Below are 22,565 nucleotides of genomic sequence, written 5' to 3' on the forward strand. Positions count from 1 at the left end.
AGAGCAAACATAAACGACGAAACTTTTGAACAATTTAAGCATCATTTTTCAACTATGGAGACATGTGTTTGGGACTAAGAAAAAGGAATACATTTTAAATCTTAAAGACCACAACCTTTTATACATTTCAAATACTAGGGTGAGGAATCGATCGAAACGGAGTGAATGAGCAACAATTACAACTAAAATAGGAAAAGGAAATTGAGAATTGCATAAAAAGTATTGTAAAATATTAAGTACAAATAAATGTTATGTAGAATCAGAATATGAAGAAGTAAAATTAATAAATAATAACAAGGAGAGTACCAATAGTATGAACTAATACCATTACATTAACCATTTGCTCTGTGTATAGTAAATTAATGTAAAAGAGGTTAAAGGACAAAATCAACAAATAACACAAAAGGCAGAATCCAAGTTAAAAAAAAAAGAAGGAAAAAAGAACAAATAATTTTGACGAAATACACGAAAATGATGACATTTCTCCGGAAAGAACAATTTCATTTTTGAGCAGCCAAACGATTAAAAAAAAGGTTGAATTCCAAACTAAGAGAAACGACATAAGTAAGAATTTAAAAGTCAAGTGAACTACAAAAAGTTTAGATTGACAATGAGATATAAAATCAAGGAGGAATAAGCAAAACGGCTTCTAACATCCATTATTTCGCCGATTAAAACAAACAGAACAGACACGCACTAGCACTAGACGAATAACTCCCAGACTGATCACAACGATGCAAGAAAATAAAAATAAAGTAAAAAAAATAAAATTATAAGAGAACAACAAAGGATTTAAAACCGACGTCTTCAATAATCATACAAATGTCCCATCCCAAACTATGCTATCATGTGATTACTAAACTTCCTCTTTTTCTTTTAGTTGAGACAAAATTTTCCCCACTTTAAAAAAAACTCCTCTGTAAAATATATCTTTTTTTTCGACTTTGCTTCTGGTTTCTCCCTATTAATGAACTCCAACCAAAAGCTATTCTCAAAATTTCCCAAAAAAAAACCTCCATTAAACTGAGGAAAAAATGACTTTATATAGCAGCATATTTTTTGTTTTCGGAATGGGAGGGAAGGGGTAGGATCTTAAGGGGATTTTTCTTTTTTTTTTGTGGGAAAAAACGCAAATCCATGTCCTCATTAAAAATCCAAAACTTCCCAGGACAACAGACAACTGTTTTTTTTATTGTAATTCCACCCTAGAATCACTCCAAATTGGGAGGACGTAGGAATGGATTGCTTCGATTTAACCTAATCGTCCTTGCACTCGACGTGGTCTCTATCAACGAGAGTCAAGGACAAAGTTGAAGGTTGTTGTACGAGCACAAGGGAATGGAGACATTGAGACGCGCCTGGTGTCGCTCACGCGTGGAGCTTCCTTGCTTTGGGACTAAGCGCGAAGACATTGTGTCCTTATCATGCGCGTGCTTGGATTGTTTTCATTTGTCACACTTATCTGGGTTTCCTTCGCGGAAAGAGAAACAAACTGGAAGAAATGGGTCGAGTTACAAGGTTGGGTTGGGGCGGCTCTTCTGAAAAAATTATTTTGGGCTTGGGTGATTTTGGGAAAGAAGAAAGGGCCCAAGGTTTTATGATTAAAGGGAATTGGGTGTTTGGGAATGGGTAAAAGTTATCGAAAAAAAAGAAAAATTCAGAAGAAGACGACCCAAAACATCTTTATTAAATGGACAAGCGGATCATTAATTTAACGAAATTGACTTTTAAATGGCCAAATATATTAATTTTTAGATAAGACGAATTAACATATATCAATTAACAAAATTCTTAATTCCAACGGAATAAAATAGTTGACTTAATGAACCAAAAAAAACTCAAAGTTATTAATTACTTAAGTTAGATTAATTTAAATGAGCATTTGAATTAAAATAAAAACTATTAACATGACTTCCAAACATTTATTAAATATACCAATTATATCTGTACAACCCTATGAAATATTTTACTAATTAAAACTTATGACAATCGATTAAGATCACAAAAATAACTTTGAAGAGTATTCGAATTTTATACAGTTACTATTCTCAATAGTTTGGTAATTAAGAAGCTCGTGAAATAATTTATTGCGGAGGGTTAAAATTGGGTTTCAACCTCTGTCCCTCATTTTACTTGGATTGATGCAAGCAATTCGAGGTAAATGAAATTGACGAATCATATTTTGACCAACCACAAATTCCTCTTTTCGATTAAATTAGGTACGTACTTAAGAATTATGGCCGAACTCCGCAAAATGGTTTCCATGAGAGTTCAGGCCGCTTGAAGTTCAACAAGCTTAATTTAACGTACGATTTTGAATGAATTCACAAGCAACCCCGATACCTTGTAATGAAGGTAACGAAATGCTCGAGAATAAGATTTGTGAGCGAATGTTAGAATCCTGCGGAGTTTTCGATGTTTAGTTCACCTACATATCCTTATATAATAGGAATCAGGCTGCCTGTAGTTCAACTCAATCATTTGAAAAGGAAATCTATTATGCTACATAACCTTTGGTTATGGACAAGTGACAAGTTAAATAAGTATGAAAAAAAAGCTCGTAATCTCTTAGCCATGAATGTGGTGCGCTCACATCCATGGGTAAGAACTTACACGGATATAATTTCCAAACTCTTGGCACACTCTCACTTAGATTGGAAACTTGCTTTCGGTAGATCAAAATTTCCACATGCGAGACTGAAAAAAACGAAACTCAAAGGAAAACCCACATGCCTTTTGATAGGGTTGTGGTTTAATTGTGGTGGATGTCGCTCCTGTGCTAGCGTACTAAGAGTTTGGCAATCCTCTATGGACTTTGTCCCAGTTCGCTGCTAAGAAAAAGTTCCATGTTGTGTTGTGTCCCTTTTGACATTGTCCGCACCTGTGGTTTTTAGAGAATTCATCCTTTCGGATGCCCTCGAAAAAGATTGAGATAAAACTCGTCAGCTTAAAAAAATGTAACTAGGATGGGAGACAGTTCCTTTTACCATGTCGACACTCAATTGTTCTCGCAACATGTGATGTCAACTCGATCGGTCTGACAAAAAGCAAATAAAGTTTATGTTTGGTCTTTTGCAACGTAATCTCGAATGTACTCATTACATGATGTCTAAATAAATAAATGCTGATGCGATTATGATATTTCTTTTGATGTCAATGTACTCTTCTTGTTGATGTCACCATAAATGGAAGATGATGCAGTGATGATGCTTCTCTTGATGTCGATGTACTCTTCGTGTTGTTTACTTTAATCAAAATAAAAGAATGTTGTTGATGTCAACGGATTAATATTTCTGTTTGGATGCATGATTCCTTCTCCGGTAGTGCGTGATTTCTTACGGGACATGAATATCTTCCCGTAATGCATGAATTTGCGAGGTATAAAATCTTCTTGCGATGCATAATTTCTGTGAGGCATGAAATCTTCTCACGATGCATATGAAACCGTCTCGCATGCATAGTCTTCCGCAGTGCATGAGTGTTGACTTGCAATGCACGATCTTCCGCGATGCATGAGTATTGACGCGCGATGCATGATCTACGATACTTTTGTTAAGTCATGATGCATGATTTTACACGATGCTTGCGTATTGACTCGTGATGCATGATTTTCCATGATGCACACATCTTGACTCACAATGCATGATATTCCACAATGCTTGAGTATTGACTCGCGATGCATGAATAATTATATCACCTCCAACGATGAAAACGGTAAAACGTCTTCCAGGTAATATATCGTATAGATTGATAATAAACTAGCTAACCCCCTCCGGGTAATGCATAGTATTATATCCGACATTATGATGCAAATGATGTCCTTTATAAATTTCATGTCGTTGGATATTTATTAAAATAAACAATTCATATCCCCAAATCTCTGACATACGAGATATAAAATGTCTCTTGCTTCTAGGAAAACTATTGAGTTTGGGATAGTTTTATCCTCTTTGGACCTTTCCATATTCATTCATCGGAAGAATATGCTGATTTCAGAGAAAAACTATAAACCTGCGTCCACAGAAAATTTGTTAGTTTGAAAAATGAACTAATCTGTGTCGATTTCTTCATCTATTTGTTCCTTGTCTTGCTATGTCCGTTTGATTTCCTGATCTCCCGAATCTTGATAGATAAGACAAAGTATTTTATGCCAAAACAAACAAAACATAAAAGGGATAATTTATGAGAAATAAATTTTCGAGAGATAGTATCTAAACAAAAGTATCTGCCAAGTCATGTCATATCAGGCTTAGCAAACATCTTTGAGTCTGATGCTTGAAGGCCTATCTGATGATTTGCTAGGGCGTTTTTTGAGTTGCTCCAGACTTGCAGATAAATCCATGATTAAATTTTGATGTCATCCTTAAAATTTCTATCCCAATTAATGTCTTGCTTATCTTTTCACTTAAACTGAGCAGATTGCGCTATTGTTGAGATCTTCTAAAAAATTCGATCCCAGTTGCAAATCTCGAAATATCTTCTGTCTTTACATGCTGAGGAAGAATCTTCTTTACGAGAATTTTTGAGTCCCTCTCAAAAATTTTGTCCCAGTTTCTATTGAAGAGAGGAATAGAAATCTTACGGGAGATACGGCCGAGCCCTTGTGGCGCCTGCGTATCCTGTTGAGACAGGAATCAGGTCAAAAGTAGTTCCCGTCAAAGGTTAACAAAATAAAAAGCATTTACAACGAAAACTGACCGAGGCCGACATTGGCCGCCTATGTATCTCATTCTTGAGAATTCAGGTCTAACACAGTTCAGATACAAAGAAATGATTAAAGGGGATAAATGGGGTGACTAAAGCTCACATAGGCCACCTACGTATCTCATTCTTGAGAATTCAGTTCAGACGTAATTCATTACAAGAGGGGTAAAATTTAAGCAAAACAAATACAATAAAAAAGAATGATTAGAAGTAAATAGCAGAAATGCAAATTGAAGCTTCACACATAGTATCTCTTGACAGCAGTTGAATTGATAGGTTTAGACTTTACACTGCGATCCATCTCCGACAGGACAAAAGCACTTCCAGATAATACTTTGTGAACAATTTAAGGTCCTTGCGAGTTTGGTGAAAACTTTCCTTTGTACTCGTCTTGATGAGGAAAAATACACTTAAGAACCAACTGACCAACCTCAAAATTTCTGGCTCTTAATCTCTTATGAAAGGTACAAACCATTCTTTCCCTATACAATTGACCATGACAGACGACAAAAATTCACACTTCATCAATCAAAGTTAGTTGTTCAATCAACTTGCTAACCCATTAAGCGTTACTTAACTCAGCTTCTTGGATTATTCTCAAAGACGGTATCTCAACATCAGCAAGTATGATTGCTTCTGTTCGGTATACTCGCAAATATGTAGTGGCTCCAGTTGATGTTCTGACAGTAGTGCGGTATCCCAATAAAGCATATGGTAACATCTCATACCAACCTCGATGTTTGTCAATCATTTTTCTCAAAATCTTTTGATATTCTTATTGGCGGCCTCTACAACTTTGTTCATTTGGGGATGATAAACAGTTGTATTTCGATGAGTAAGATTAAATTTCTCACATATCTCTCTCATCAAGTGATTGTTAAGATTTGCCCGAAAATCTTTTGATATTCTTCATATTTGATTGTTGCAAACAAAATCAACCACAACTTTCTTGGTTACTGACTTGTAAGAAGCTTCTTCCACCCAATTAGTGAAATAATCAATGGCAACCAAAATGAATCTATGTCAATTACAAGCGGCTAGCTCTATCGGACCGATGTCATCCATTCCCCAAGCTACGAATGGCCAAGGTGAACTCATAGCGTGAAGTTCATGAGGAGGCACTTGTATCAGATCATCGTGCACTTGACATTTGTGGCATTTTTGCACAAACTTGAAAAAATCATTCTACATAGTCATCCTGAAATACCCGGATTGTAGGATATTTCTTGCCAAAGTGATCCCATTCATATGCGTACACCAAACTCCAGCATGTTTCTGCTCAATCAGTTTTGCAGCTTCAACGACATCGACAAATCTGAGAAGACCTAAGTCTTGAGTCCTCTTATATAAGTCTTGAGTCCTCCTATATAGGACTTCTCCACTTAGAAAGAAATTGAGATCCATATGGCGTATCGACTTCTTCTGATTGGACGTAGCATCTTCGAGATAAGTTCAAAACTCCAAATACTTCTTTATATCAAAATACCAAGGCAAACCGTCTGGTTTTGCTTCAATAGGGGAATAATGGACTGGATGTTCTTTCAACCCTCTATCTAGAGGATCAATATAATCTGTATCCGAATGTTTAATTATTGAAGCGACGGTGTCCAGAGTATCTGCCAATTCATATTGTATTTTGGGAGTATGTCTTAACTCAATCATACAAAATCGTTTACACAACTTTTGCAAGTTTTGTACATAAGGTATAATATTTGGGTTCTTCACATCCCATTCTCCTTGAACATGATGAATTAAAAGGTCTGAATATCCAATAACCAACAACTCGTTGACATTCATGTCGATGGCCATCTTCAACCCTAGAATATAAGCTTCGTATTGGGCCATGTTGTTTGTGCAATTAAATTTGAGCTTAGACGCCATGGGGTAGTGCTTACCAGATTTTGACACTAAGACTGCTCCAATACCTTTACCTTGATGATTTGTCGCTCCGTCAAACAATAATCTCCAACCTAGATATGCCTCAGAAATATCCTCACCCACAAATGACACTTCATCGTGGTGAAAATAAGTCTTAAGTTGTTCGTACTCTTCATCAACGGAATTTTCTACAAGATGATCAGCCAAAGCCTGTACGTTTATCGCTTTCGAAATCACATGCACAATATCAAATTCACTCAACCTCATTTGCCACTTAGCTAACTTTCCAGACGGCATCGCCTTTTGGAAGATATACTTCAGTGGATCCATTCTGGAAATGAGGTATGTATTATAGAAAGACAAATAATGTCTCAAATTCTTGGCAAGCAACGTCAAACCATAACACTTTCTCTCAAACAAAGTGTAATGAGACTGTATAGAGTAAACTTCTTGATTATATAATAGATAGACCTTTCCTTATTTCCTTTCTCGTCGTGTTGACCAAGTACACATCTGAATGCACTATCTGAGACAGACAAGTAGAACAACAAAGGACTCCCTTCTCGCGGAGGAACCAATACCGGTGGATTGGACAAATAGTTCTTGATAGCATCAAAAGAAGTCTAACACTCTTTAGTCTACTTTGTCGGGGTGTCTTTCATTAACAACCCTTAAATAGGCTCACACACCACGGCTGATTGAGTTATGAATCGTCTTATGTAATTTAACCTCCCTAAGAAACTCATCACCTCTTTTTTCATCTACGGTGGAGGTAACTCTTGAATTGCTTTAATCTTAGAAGGGTCCAGCTCAATACCCCTTTTGCTTACTATAAATTCCAACAACTTCCTGGCTTGAACTCTAAAACCGCATTTGGAGGGATTCAACTTCAAGTTGTAACGATGCAGATGATCAAATAATTTTCTTTAGATGTGTAAAGTTGTCCAAACTCTTGCGGGACTTGATGATGATGTCATCCAAATACACTTTGATCTCCTTATGAAGTATGTCGCGAAAAATGGTCGTCATAGCTCTCATGTAGGTGGCACTGGCATTCTTGAGGACTAACGACATCACTCATTAATGATAGAAACCCCAAGGCGTAATTAAAACCACTTTTCTGTGTCTTCTTCATCTATTAGAATCTGATGATAACCCACTTAACAATCCACAATTGAGTGCAGTTCATGCCTAACACAATTGTCTATCAAAATATTAATATTCGGCAATGGAACTCAATTTTCTTGGTGATCTCTTCTTGAATTTTTAAACTCAGTTCAGTCTTGAATTTCTAAATTTTTTGCTTTACCGGATCGAACCCGGATTAATCTGCAGCTTATGGGATACGACATCGTTACTCAACCCTTGCATGTCACCGACTTCCAAGATGAACACATCAATATATTCAGCAAGCAAATGAATTAGGACTTCTTTCTGAGCTTCATTTAGGTGGATGCTGATCTTAATTTCTTTGACATTTTCTGGATCTCCCAAATTCACCACTTCTGTTTCATCTAGATTTGGTGTATGTTGATTCTCGAACTTCCGATACTCATAGGCGACATAATTTTGTTCCCCACATTCTTCTTCATAATCGTCAACCTTGTCGTCACCTGTCTCATTTTGTTCATTTAGCTCGTGACATGACATGACATTGGCAGGTCTGTAACTTAAAGTTACTGAAATAATAAACAAAAAAAGATTAGGAAAGTAAGATATAACAAAAAACTAAATAAATAATGTTAAAAACAAAGAGGCTTTCATTTAAAAAAATGCAAATTTTTGCCATGGCATGGGCCATGTTTCCTTATTTGAACATCACAATGAAAATTTGAAAATATGAACAGTTAAGAAAATGTTAAAATGGTGGGTCTTGGGCCTCTTCTAAACTATCACCGATTTTAATGTGCATGAAATGACGCCTTTGTACCAAAGAGTTTGGGGTATCAGAATCGGCGTGGAAGTCCAGTTTAGCAGCACCTCCCCTGGTACTGCATCGCGAATACCAGCTAGCTCGACCTTTTCCTCGACAACAACATCGATCTCCTCGAAGAGGTCACAGATTCATTCCATAAGGTCTTCATGCTCGGCATACATCCGGATTGGAAAGGATTGATGTAGATGTGGGATCGGCTTAGTCAAGGCTTGATCATTTTTCTTCTTCATCTTCAAGTCATCATCTGTGGTTATGTACCCCAAACCATATCTAGATACCATAACAAGGACCTGAATAGGCTCAATAATTTCTTTGGAATTCTTCCCAATCCGAACCCTAGCTCAAAACCATTCTGCAGCATCAGAGTGGCTATCATCTTGTACACGGTAGGCATGGGGGTGTGTGGGGCCAAGTTGTTACCGGTGGCTTTCACCAGCTCCACCGTGTAAAAGTCCGCACCTCGCGATACCTCATCAATTATTGGTGTATGTATGCCAGAGTGACTCCCCTCGCCATGAATAACAAGCTCTTCGTTCTGCCACACGAGCTTCATAATCTGATGGAGAGTAGAGGGGATGACTCCTTCCATATAGATGAATGGCCTTCCCAGAAGAAGGTTGTATCTGGTATCGATATCCAATACTTGAAATTGTGTGCTGAATTTTGTGGGGGCCATTTTAATGGTCAAATTCATTGATCCCAATGTGTCTCATTGAATCCCATCAAAGGCTCTCATGTTGACATGATTTTGTTCCAGTTTCCCAAGGTCAAACATTAGCCACCTCAATGTCGACAATGGGCAGATATTCTTACAAGATCCATCATCTACTAAAACGCGATTGACAACCTTTTTGCGGCATATCACAGTTATATGTAATGCCTTATTGTGAGACCTCTCCTCGGTAGGCAGCTCATCTTCACAAAAGTTTATTCGAAACCCTCAAATAACCAGGTGAGTCATGGCGGCCACATTATCGCTACTTGTGCCTACGGGTACGTACGTGTCATGGAGAGCTTTCATTAAAGAGTGTTTATGGGATTGAGAGCTCATTAGAAGGGCCCATACGAAGATCTGACCTGCAGTCTTCTCTAAAAGTTTGACGATGGAATAATCCTTTGGATGCATCCTTCTCCGGATTCCTCTGCTTCTCCTTAGCGTATTGACCTTCTGGCCTGATCTTTCTTCTGTACTCAAAGAGCAAGCTTGTGAAGAGTTTAACACTTTCAAGATTTGGTCATGCCTTGAGCAGCAGGAAACATAGGCTTGACGAGAGTTTCTGACGGCACCACGGCAACAACCTTTGAAGGTGTCAAAATAACACCCTCTCACTTTTCTTTGAATCTTAAAGAAGCGACAGCTCCCTCTAAATCATTGTGAACAATGGGAGTAATCATCTTTGTTCCACAACAGTCTTCATCTGTCTCAATCATATTGACATTGCTTCCTTCATGATTCTGCAACGAGTTGGTGTTGACATTTGGTGCTGCCGGTTGGAGAGAGACTACCTCTTGATCAATAAGATCCTGAATTTTGTGCTTGGGTTGATACAATCTTCAGTATCATGCCAAATACTATTGGAATGATAAGAACATCTCTGATCGGGTTTGTAGAACTTTAAATTGACATCCACGTGGTTTGGGCCCCACAAGGTCGATGTAAAGTTCCTTGAAGGTCTCTTCTAAAATCAGGGTCGGGGAGGGTCATTATTGCCTTGTTGAGGAGGAGGCACTAGTTGATAATTTCTAGTATTTGGACAGGGAGCTTGGCTTCTAGGGTATGGATTTGTTTGGTAATTTGGCGATGGAGCTTGGTAATTCGGAGGAGGATTTCCGTACAGTGGATCTTGGACATGATAAACAGGAGGGGGTGCTTGGTAGGTTGACTGTACGTTAGCACAGTTGGAAGCAATACCCTGATAGGGAGATGGAATTTGGTAAGGTTGAGGGTAATTTGGGTACATGAGAAAGAATTTGGAAATTTGGTAGTGGACTTTGATATACGGGAGCTTAGACATTTGGATAAATGGATGTAGCATTCTGATTGTTGGGATGACTGATGGAGTATAACAGGATTGGTAGGACTTTGGGGAAGGCCGAGAACGACCTTGTGAATATGATGAGCTTCTAGGGTTTTTCCTTCCTCCATATGAAACATCAACAACTTTTTCTCTTTTCTTTCTCAAAAAACCCGAAGACCCAGGTGATGCGGCTATCTTTATCAATTTTAAACCATCTTTGATATTCTCACCAACCTTGACTATCTCGGCAAACTTTGCTCTAACAAGCGATATGATTCTATCATAATATATAAGGTTTTGCATGCGTACGAACACTTCAACTATTTCTTTCTCCGTCATGGGTGACCTTACCCTTGCCGCTTATTTTTTCCATCTATAGGAGAAATCCGTATAGATTTTTATTAAATTTTGCTTCATCTTCTCCAGAGAGTACCAATCGGGAACTATTTCAATGTTGTAAGAGAATTCATCAATTATTTCTTTGGCCAATGCATTCCTGCAAGGCCATTGTCTGGTTTCGTGTGAGGTAAACCATTTGAGATCTTCTCCACACAGGCTCCGACTAAATATCTACATCAATGAATCTTCGTCCCTTCCAAATCCCACGAGCAAGTCACTATAGGCTCTCAAATGAGCCATAGGGTTACCCACTCCTCCGAAGGTGTCAAACTCCGGAATCTTGAATCCTTCTGGAAGGTCCAAATTTGGGTGGATGCACAAGTCCTCACAACTAAGTGCAGCGACGTAGGGGATGCATTGTAGTTCCTTCATGGACATCTTGGTTTCCTCTTTTATATCGACCCTTACATCTTCCTTTGACCTCCATTCCTTTTCTTGATCCTCGTAGTGGTCCAACTCAGAACTTTGCACATCGTTCTCGGCATGGATGAAAAATTGAAAAGTAGCTCTCTTTGGGTGGGGCGACAGAGGGACTTTAAGCATTTTGGGCAGTTTGGTTATTCTGTGGGTAGGCCTGAGGATTGGTGTTCTGATTTAAATGGTGATGAGGTGTTTGGGGATTTAAAGCATTTTTGTTCTGGTTTTGGTTTTGATTTTGTGGCGGTAAACCGGTTTGATGGTGAGTATTTTGAGGATGGGGTGGCATTTAGGGATAGTTGTTTTGAAAAGGAGATGGAGTTTGGTAGGATGCAGAAGCATATTGGGGATTTTGGGTAGTCAGATCTATAATCGACGGATTATAAACAGGTGTTTATGTATTTTTCTGAGTTGGATCCATATTTGAGAAAGGGAAGTAGATTGGAGGCCTCCCATAAGCAGCATTAGCACAAAATCCTTGTGGGGGAAGATCATGTCTCCTTTGCATTTTCACCCTCATCTCTGCAATCTGCTACATCAGCTCCATAATCAACTCCTTATGTTCTGCTATGGTGGGTTGAGCCACCACAACATCAGTAAGACTCACTTCTTCATTATTATCTTTCATAACTTCCTTTCCTCTTTCTGAGCTTTGTCTAGGGAAGGAATCTGCGGGACCTTTCGGCCACTGATTTGGCTTCTCTGTCTGTTACCCTGCGAAAGCTACGCGGTGTTTGAAAGGAGATGTTTTTTATGTCTTTCTTCAGCCATTCTTTGTAACCCTTGTCGTACCCAGCAATGAATAGTTCACAGGCGATGGTGTCTTTATCCATATGCTTGGCGCTTTTCAGATCTCTGAACAATTCATACGCGTCGTGCACTCTATAATCTCCAATATCGTATACATAATCACTATAGTACGCTTCTTTGGTTACAGTTTGTCTCCTCTTGAACTGTTGCAAGAATCAAAATGGTGCATAATGGCGAATTCCCTGAATACCTGGTAGAGGAAGCACAACCTATCTGCGTCTCTCCACGATGATTTTTTTGGAAATTAAATGGTCGAGCATCCATAGGAGGTCTTCTTCTCTAAATTTGGAGAAAATTTAAGCACATCTACCCTTGTTCTCCGATTGTTCATATTTGCCAGTACAACAGGTCATTCATATCCTTAAGGGTTTTCTGGTTGTCAAGATTATGTAGCTCCCGAGTCCCAACACCTTTTGTTAAATGGCTAAGGCTCCACCACTGAAGGAGTAGGTTGCATCCTTTGAAGTATCTATGTCCCTCTTTAACCTTTTTTAAGGCTTGATACATGTCGGACAGGATGATCAGAGCTATAGGGTAGTATTTTGTTGCCCGTTGGTTCTCATACCCTTTGAACAAGGTATGCCCGAGTGTTATAACTCGGGTATTGATACTCAGACTTGGACCATGTGGGAATACCATTGTTCCCAACAACACTACAGCAAACGGTGATGGATGATTTTCATTCAATTCTCTGTAGGAGATCTTGAACTCTCGATTGTAAGTGGCGTAGATGCTTGCATATACAAATCTGATATAGAGGTCTCTGAATGCTACATGGAATTTTTGGCAACAGTAGGCAAAGTCATTTCCCAATCTGAACCAGTCTGCAATATCCTCTACGGAAGGCATATTGGGGATGAAGATATTTTCTTGTTTTTTGTCTCTCTTTTCTATCCCAGTGCCTACTGTGTCTATACAATCTTTTATCTCCTCAAGAGTTGGGGTAATTTCGGCGGTTCCGAACCAAAACACCATTCTTTGGCTATCCCAATACCCCGTAAGGACCTCAACTAGTTCTGGCCAACCGTTCATGTTGAGATCTTTTATTGTACCCACGTATTTGTTGAAGGTTCTCCTATGATCCCCGTCGAGACTGTCATACCAAATTGTGAGTTGAAGTGGCGCGGCAATGACCATATCAAACTTTGAAAAACGATCCATATCTACAAAATAGAAACTTAGTTAAGTTTTCCCCGCCCCAAATTGGTTTTCACACTTTCATAATTCAAATGTCAAATAATATGATGTGTCGTGAGCTCGAAGACCTTAGACACGATTTTCGCAGTTTTCTACAAAATGGACTTAATACACCTTGGCTATTAAGCCGCCTTAGGCTAATGCTTAATTTTTTGTTTTGGTTTTGCTCTATCTTAGGTTTACTAGAATAGTTTTCAAGTTAACGGTTACTCGAGGCGGAGAAACATCGGGGTGAAGCTATCAAACATCTTCGGATGACCGAATTCCAACTATTTGTTTGATACTTCCAAATGAATTCTTTTCTAGTCTGAAGAAATCCGTGGAAAGCCATGTAACTTTCGTTTTCCTAATGCGTACTATTTGCCGTTTGGCAGAAGAATGGCATGGAAATGCAACAAATTTAAAACTAAGGTAAACTAAACAAGTAAATAATTTATCACAGATGGCAACATAACGTTAGTTTTACGGTTGAAATCCTCCTTATCCCTAGCGGAAGTCGCCATTTCTGTTTTATCAAAAAATTGGAAATGTTTTTTGTTTGTAAGAGTTTTTGACTTTTAGAGTCGCCACTTAATTTTTAAATAAAAATCAAGAAAACTTCTGTTTTACAAAAATTTAACAGAAAAATAAATTCAAAAATTAAAGGGGTTCGGGGATTTCTATTAACGTCTTAAGAATGTTTTGAAAGCACCTAAGACGTTCCTTTTAAATACAGCTATCAGACAACAAACTTTATTTGGCTAAAATTTAATAAAATATTGCTTAGAGTTTGCTTGAAACAAAGTAATTTATTTTATAAATGGTTCGCGAATTTATGAACTATTTGAGGATCGGTTTGAAATTAATTTTAAGTTGATAAAACGTTTACGGAGTTCTATGGGGATTTAGAGTTTTTGACCATTTAAACTACTGAGAAATAAAGCAAGTAAATAAACAAAAAAAACAAGAGAGAGAAGGAGAGAGAGAGAGAGAGAGAGAGAGAGATTTGGGTCCAAATTTGGGTTTTCTATCCGCCTTGACCAGAATTTGGACCCACCTGTTTTGGGCTTTAGACCCATTTTCATTTGTATCTGTCCTACACTAAACCTGTTATAATAAATAAAAATAAAAGTAGACAAGGGCTTAGTCCCAAACATATCAAAATACGACATGAAATAAAAATTAAATAAGTTGGGCCTCCTTTGGTACAACTTTTTTTTCAAATCTGCTGACTTCTTAACTTACTTAGAATCCTCCAACTCCGAAACTTATAGGCCAATTTCTATGGTCGAATGCCTCGAAAGGTTGAGCACCTATGGCTTTCTCGAGAATACAAGACGGATGATGGGAGTTAAGATGAACTCATAAAAAATTCCCCATGCGGCGGAAACATAGTAAAAAGAAAAAATTAATAATTGTAAGAGGAGTATAACACATCCCAATAAAAATGTACTATCATTTTAATGGAGAAAAATACTAATAAGAAGACAAAAATGAAATCGTACTCCATGTATCCGCAATAAACAAAACATAATGGGAATAAATGAATGCATAACTAAATAAATATGTAACTCATGAACATGCCTAGTATAAGAAAATATACATATATCTCCAAAAAAAATAGGCTTGTATAACACACACATTAATCATAACTAACCCAATGAACAACTAAAGACTCTCGATATGGTGGCATGAATTTATATCTAAAGGGAGACTGGAAGGGAAGGCAGTTATAGTGTAAAGCAAACGAGATCCGAAAGCCTAAGTCATTTAATTGTCAAATACCAAAGGGCAAAACCATAAAGCAGTTACCTAAATTAATAAATTTACCTTATACTAAAACAAAAACAAAATGCTATGCACGTAAGAGTTAACACAAATGAAATCATACTTCAAAGGATTTAAGGGGAAAGGAGAAGATAAAAGTTACTTTAACATGGATAACATACAAAAAAAGCCAGCAAGAAATAAGATTGAGTAAACGAACACGAGCAAAACAAATTTCCACAAACAACTTGCAGATATAAGTATTTAGGAATGACACTTAGACATATTTAATGACGAGGGAGTAATAAAGAGGAAAATAATAATAATAATAATAATAATAATAATAATAATAATAATAAATAAGCAAACTATCGAGTGTAAAGATTAAACTTTGTTCTTTGAAAAAGCAATAGGAAACTTATGTAAGGTCCATAATATACTCTTGGATTAATGCTTAAGTTGAGCGGTTTTTATTAACATATGAGCTAAATAGTAGACCCAATTAACAAAGTAATTATACAGCTTTGTAACAATTTAATATATGATCAAAACAGCGATTTAATACATATTTTCACAACTTTAAATAAAGAATAGAGCAAGGATAAACGACGAAACTTTTAAATAATTTAAGCATCATTTTTCAACTATGGAGACATGTTTTTTAGACATACAAAAGGAATAAATTTTAAAGCTTAAAGACCACAACCTATTATACATCTCAAATACTAGGGGGAAGAATCGATCTAAACGGAGTGAATGAGCAACAATTACAACTAAAATAGGAAAAGGAAATTGAGAATTGCATAAAAAATATTGTTAAATAATAAGTGCCAATAAATGTTACGGAAAATCTGAATGTGCAAAAGTAATTTGTGTGCAAACTCATTAAATAAGACAAAGCAAATTGGTATTTTCACAACAAGGTAATATTAATAAATAATAACAAGGAGGGTACCAGTAGTATGAACTAATACCATTACATTAACCACTTGCTTTGTGTATAATAAATTAATGTAAAAGAGGTTAAAGGACAAAATCAACAAATAACACAAAAGGCAGAATCCAAGTTCAAAAAAAAAAAGAAAAAAAATAATATTGATGAAATACTCGAAAATGACGACATTTCTCCGGAAAGAACAATTTCAATTTTGAGCAGCTACACGATAAAAAACAATGGTTGAATTCCAAACTAAGAGAAACAACACAAATAAGAATTTAAAACTCAAGTGAACTACAAAAATTTTAGATTGACAATGAGATATAAAATGATGGAGGGATAAGCAAAACGCCTTCTAACGTCCATTGTCACGCCGATTAAAACAAACAGAACAGACACGTACTAGGACTAGACGAATAACACCCGGACTGATCACAACGATGCAAGAAAATAACAAAAAAGTAAAAATAAAATAAAATAAAAAGAGAACCACAAAGGATTCGAAAACGACATCTTCAATAATCATACAAATGCCCCATCCCAAACCATGCTATCATGCGAAGAGCCCATACTCAAACAAACATAAAAATGACAATCTCAAAATGACACAAACAGAGATATAAATACAAAACATATTAGATTTTTTTTTAAAAAAATCGTATTCTTTAAAACATGGCCATAAATGCATATAGAACAGCACGTGAATCCAGTATACACACTCAAAAAATATCAAGGGGTTATGAGTTTCTTACCTCTTTTTGAGCAGCGACTGAGACTTAAACAGCGAAAAAACGACCTTCACCGCGAGAAACTCAAAACACAAATGACGAGCGAGAAAATCCAGGTGAAATGATGGACTCAAACACTTGAAATTGCTATTTTCAAACCTTAGTGTGTATTAGAATATAATTTAAACTTCCTCTTTTTCGTTTAGTTGAAAGGAAATTTTCCAACTCTAAAAAAAAAATCCTCTGTAAAATATGACTTTTTTTTACTTTGCTTCTGGGTTTCTGCCTATCAATGAATTCCAACCAAAAGCAATTCTCCAAAATCTGCCAAAAAAACCTCCTTTAAACTTAGGAGAAAGAGAGTTTATATAGCAGCAAATTTTTTTTTCGGAATAGGAGGGAAGGGGTAAGATCAGAAAGGCATTCTTCTTTTTTTTTGGTCTGGGCAAAAACAGAAATCCAAGCCCTTATTCAAAATTTAAAACTTCTCAGGACAACACACAACTATTTTTTGACAGGAATTCCACCACAAAATACTCCAAACTGGGAGGACGTACGAATGGATGGCTTTGATTTAACCTTATCGTCCTTGTACTCGACTTGGTCTCCATCCATACGAGTCATGGACAAATTTGCAGGTCTGGAACACGCTGCTGTACGAGCAAAAGGGAATGGAGACGTTGAGACGCACCTGGTGTCAGTCTTGCGCGGAGCTTTCTCGCTTTGGGACTGAGCGTGAAGACGTTGTATCCTTCTCGTGTGCGTGCTTGAATTGTTGTCGGTTGTCACACTTTCTAGGGTTTCCTTTACGTGAAAGAGAAACAAACTTGCAAAAATGGCTTGAGTTACAAGGCTGGGTTGGGGCGGCTGTTCTGAAAAAAATATTTTGGGTTTCGGGAAGGAAGAAGGGGCCCAAGGTGTTATGATTAAAGGGAATTGGGTCTTTGTTAATGGGTCAAAGTTACTGAAACAAAATAATTTAGAAGACGATGACCCAAAACGTCTTTATAAAACGGTCAAGAGGTTCATTAATTTAACCAAATTGACTTGTAAATGGCCAATTCTATTAAATTTTAGATAAGACGAATTAACATATATTAATTAACAAACTTCTTAATTCCAACGGAATAAAATAGTTAACTTAATGAACAAAAAAAAACTCAAAGTTATAAATAACTCAAGTTAAATTAATTTAAATAAGCATTTGAATTAAAATAAAATCTTTTGACATGACTTCCAAAAATTTATGAAATATACCAATTATATCTGTACAACCTTATGAAATATTTTACTAATTAAAACTTATGACAATTGATTAAGATCACAAAAATGACTTTGAAGAGTATTTGAATTTTATAAACTGACTATTCTCAATCGTTTGGGAATTAAGAAGCTCGTGAAATAATTTATCACGGAGGGTTAAAATTGGGTGTCAAAACATGTTACACCCAATGGAGAGATAATAGGTCCCTAAGGAGGGTCCTATCACCTGGGAGGTGTTTAGAAGGGATTTCCTTGATTTTTTCATTCCTAGGGAGAAACAAGAGGTGGAAGTGGAAGAATTCATCAACCTTCATCAAAGAGGTATGTGTGTGAAAGAGTACTCCTTGAATTTCACTAAATTATCCAAATATTTTCCTTCCTTAGTATCTTATCCTAGGGATGAGATAAGTCTTTTTGTGACGATAGTGTCCAATGAATTTGTTGAAGATTTTTGTTTGGCGATGATGCATGACAATATGGATATTTCTTGGTTTATGGTTCATGCTAAATAAGTGGAAGAGAGTAGACTAAGGAGGATGACTAGAGTGACAATGACGGTAAAGTCATATGAAAGTTGTTTTTCTAAGGGATGGTTGGAAATTCATGACAAGCTTAGGTTCAAGAAAAGGTTCTCCAACCAGGCCCCTTCAAAATATTCCAAGGCTTATGATAATAGGTTTTCTAACCCTAAGTACTAAAAGGGAAGAGGTACTAACTCACCATGCAAGAAAGTGTGGCAAGAAGCATATGGGTGAATGTCTAGTTAGGATGGATTATTTCTTTGGGTGTGGCAAGAGTTGACCTTAGGTTAGGGATTGCCCTAATATGAGGAATCAATAGAAGGGGAGTGACCAATCTCAAGGAAGTGCTACTAATTTCAAATATCCAAAGGGGAACCATTTTTATGCTCTCCGCTCTACAGGTGAGCAAGAAGAGACTAACTATGTGGTCACTAGTATGTTACAAGTCTTTTCTATTGATGTTTATGCTTTACTTTACCCAGTGCTACTTTATCATTTGTAAGTACTCTAGTGGCAAAACATTTTTATATTCTACTCGATATTTTGATTTAACCATTTTCAGTTACAACTTCGGTGGGTGACTCCCTTGTGGCTAGAAGAGTCTTTAGGAGTTGTCCTATATCTTTGCCCAATAAAGTTTAATATGTGGATTTTTAGACCTACATATGTTATTTTGGTAATGGAATGGTTGCATGCTTGTTTAGCTTCCATCGATTGTCGAACAAGATTGGTGAAGTTCAATTTCCTAATGAACCCATGTTTGAGTTGAAGTGGGTTAAATCAATTACTAAAGTTCATATCATTTCAAGTTTAAAATTTTATAAAATGATCTCTAAAGGGTTTTTTTTACAATATTGTAAGACTCAAAGATCTTGAGTACGACATTCCTCCTATAGAGTCAGTCCCCTTAGTAAAGACTTTCCAGAAGTCTTTCCTTGTGACTTTCCCGGAAATCCTCCTGAGCACCAAACTTTGGTATTGAATTGTTACCGGATATGAATCCTATTTCAATCCCTCCTTATAAGATGGCTTCAGAGGATTTGAAAGAGAAAAAGCTTCAACTCAAGGAATTATTAGATAAGGGTTTCATTAAACCTAGTAGTTCACCATGGGGAGCTCCAGTGTTGTTTGTTAAGAAGAAGGATGGTTCCCTTAGGATGTGCATTGACTATGATAAACTTAATAAGTTCATCACTAATAATAAGTATAATCTCCATCGGATTGACGACTTGTTATATTACATCTAAGGGGAAAACTACTTTTCTAAGATTTACTTGAGGTTGGTATCACCAACTTAGGATGAGAAGTAAGGATATATCTAAAATGGCATTTCAAAGTAGGTATGGTCACTATGAGTTCCTAGTAATGTCCTTTGGTTTCACTAATTTCCTGAGTCTTTTATAGACCTTATGAATAGGGTATTTCGAAATTAGGTAGATTTCTTTGCCATTGTCTTAATATAAGACATCTTGGTATATTTGAAATGTGAGGGTGAACATATGGACCACTTGAGACTTGTATTGCAATTCCTCAAGGAACAACAATTATTTTCAAAGTATAGGAACTGTGAGTTTTCGTTCAGATCAGTGGCGTTTCTTGGTCATATTATCTCAAGTGAGGGTATAGAGGATGATCTAAAGAAAACTGCGGCAGTCAAGAATTGCCCTAGAACATTGACTCCAACCGACACTAAAAGTTTCTTGGGTTTAGCGGGGCACTATAGGAGGTTATGGATGGATTTGCATCCATTACTTTTCCTTTAACTACCTTGACCCAAAAGAGTGTGAAATTTGAGTGGTCAGAGGCATGTTAAAGAAGCTTCCAAATTTTGAAAAATAGGCTTACCTCCGCTCCGGTGTTGACTTTATCGGAGGGTACGAAGGGTTTTGTTGTATGTTATGATGCATCCCGAGTGGGTTTGGGTTCTATCTTTATGCAACATATCTAGGTAGTAGCCTATGCCTCTAGACAACTCAAAGTGTATGAGATGAATTACCCTATGCATGATCTTGAATTAGTGGTCTTAGTTTTCTGTAAAAATATGGAGGCATTACTTATATGGTGTTGATGTGGATTTGTATACCGACCATAAGAGTCTTCCATATATGTTCACTCAAAACGAGTTTAATCTACGTCAAAGAAGATGATTGGAATAATTGAGATATTACGACATGAGTGTTCTCTACGACCCCGACAAGGCTAACGTGGTTGCAGATGGTCTAAGTCATATGACCATGACAAGTGTGTCTCATATAAAATAACAGAAGAAAGACCTGGTGAAGGATGTTTATAGTTTGGCTCAATTGTGTGTTCGGTTGGAAGATTTCCCAAATGGTGGTTTCATAGTTCATAATAAGTCTGAGTTATATTTAGTGGTTGAGGTGAAGTCTAAGCAAAATCTTGATCCACTATTAATGGTGTTGAGGAAATTGGGACGTATCAAGTTCAATGAGCCATTCTCCCAAAGGGTAAATGGTGTGCTAAGGTATCAGGGTAGATTATGTGTGACAGATGTTAATGATTTTAGGGGAATGATTTTGGAAGAAGTTCATGGTTCCTGATATTATATTCATCAGAGTGCTACAAAAATGTATCGTGTGCCTTAGAGAGGTGTATTGGTGGGATGGCTTAAAAAGAGACATACAAATGTTTGTATCTAAATGTCCAAGTTGCAAACAAGTTAAAGATGCGCATCTAAAGCCTAGTGGTCTAACCTAAATTAGTATGGACATTGTTGTTGGGTTTCCTCAAACCCAGATGCAAAATGACTCAATTTGGGTTACCGTGGATAAGTTAATAAAGTCACTCATTTTATCCCCGTTAAGTCTACTTATTCAGCAGAAGATTATGCAAGGATTTACATTAATGATATTGTGAGCCTTCATGTGATCCCTTTGTCCATCGTATTAGATAGAGGTGCACAATTCACTTCTCGTTTTTGGAGTTCTTACAAAAAAATGTTTGGGTACAAAAGTAAAGCTTAGCATTACTTTTCATCCCAAAATGGATGGTAAAGCATATAATACTATTCAAGTCCTAGAAGACATGTTAAGAGCTTGTGTGATAGATTTCAAAGGTAATTGGAACAATCACCTACCGTTGATTGAGTTCTCCTATAGTAATAGTTATCACTCGTGTATTTCAATTGCTCCATTGGAGGCACTCTATGGTACGAGATGTATGTATCCATTTAGGTTGTTTGAGGTTGTGAGTCTTCAATCCTTGGTCCCTAAATAATCTATGACGCTTTGGAGAAGGTTCAAGTGATAAGGGATAGGGCAAAAACATCCTATAGTCGACAAAAATCCAATGCCTACAATAAAAAAAAAGATCTTAATTCAAAGTAGGAGATATGGTGTATTTGAAGATTTCACTTATGAAAGGGGTGATGAGGTTAGTCAAAAAGCGGAAGTTAAGTCCCTGGTATGCGGGTCTGTATATGATTTTACAACGGGTTGGAACAGTTGCATATGAGTTGAAATTACTTAGTGAGCTTTCGTTGCTTCATCTGGTATTTCACGTCTCCATGGTAAAAAAGTTTATTAGTGATCCCGTGTCCATTTTACCTATTGAAAGTTTAGGTGTGGATGAGATCCTTTCTTATAAAGAGGTTTTAGTGGAAATTTTAGATCGCCAAGTCAAGATGTTGAGAAACAAAGAGGTGGCCTCTGTAAAATTCCTATGGAGAAACCACCTAGTTGAGGGAGCAAAACATGGGACGCCGACGACACCATGAAGTCACTCTACCTTATCTTATTCATAATTAAGGTTAGTCACTCCTATGTATAATGAAAATATAAATAATCTTGAATTTTTCTTGTTTTGCTAAAATATGCAAAGCATATGTATGGTAGAAGTTCATGCCAAAATGAGTTTTCATGTGAAAATGTTCTTTTGCTTTATTTTCACTTTATTGTGTTTAATGTATTGTTGCCTTCATGAAATGGTATTTATCTTGTTAATGTGTTTTGAAATTAAGTTTTCGCATAAATAACTTGAGGAACATGAGGA

The 22,565-nt window shown here is 36.8% G+C and overlaps 1 protein-coding gene across 1 annotated transcript; it reads right to left on the minus strand.

Annotated features, from left to right (window-relative positions):
- Positions 1 to 5,266: 5,266 nt before the first annotated feature.
- LOC112941144 (uncharacterized) lies at positions 5,267 to 6,912 on the minus strand. Its single transcript, XM_069295902.1, has 3 exons — positions 6,201 to 6,912; positions 5,912 to 6,143; positions 5,267 to 5,384 (listed from the first exon to the last, which is right to left on the minus strand). Exons 1-3 carry the CDS (start codon positions 6,910 to 6,912, stop codon positions 5,267 to 5,269), a joined length of 1,062 nt encoding a protein of 353 aa, XP_069152003.1.
- Between the last annotated feature and the right edge of the window lie 15,653 nt (positions 6,913 to 22,565).

This window comes from Solanum lycopersicum, chromosome 3 (assembly GCF_036512215.1).
Source record: "Solanum lycopersicum chromosome 3, SLM_r2.1".
NCBI classification, from domain to species: Eukaryota; Viridiplantae; Streptophyta; class Magnoliopsida; order Solanales; family Solanaceae; genus Solanum; species Solanum lycopersicum.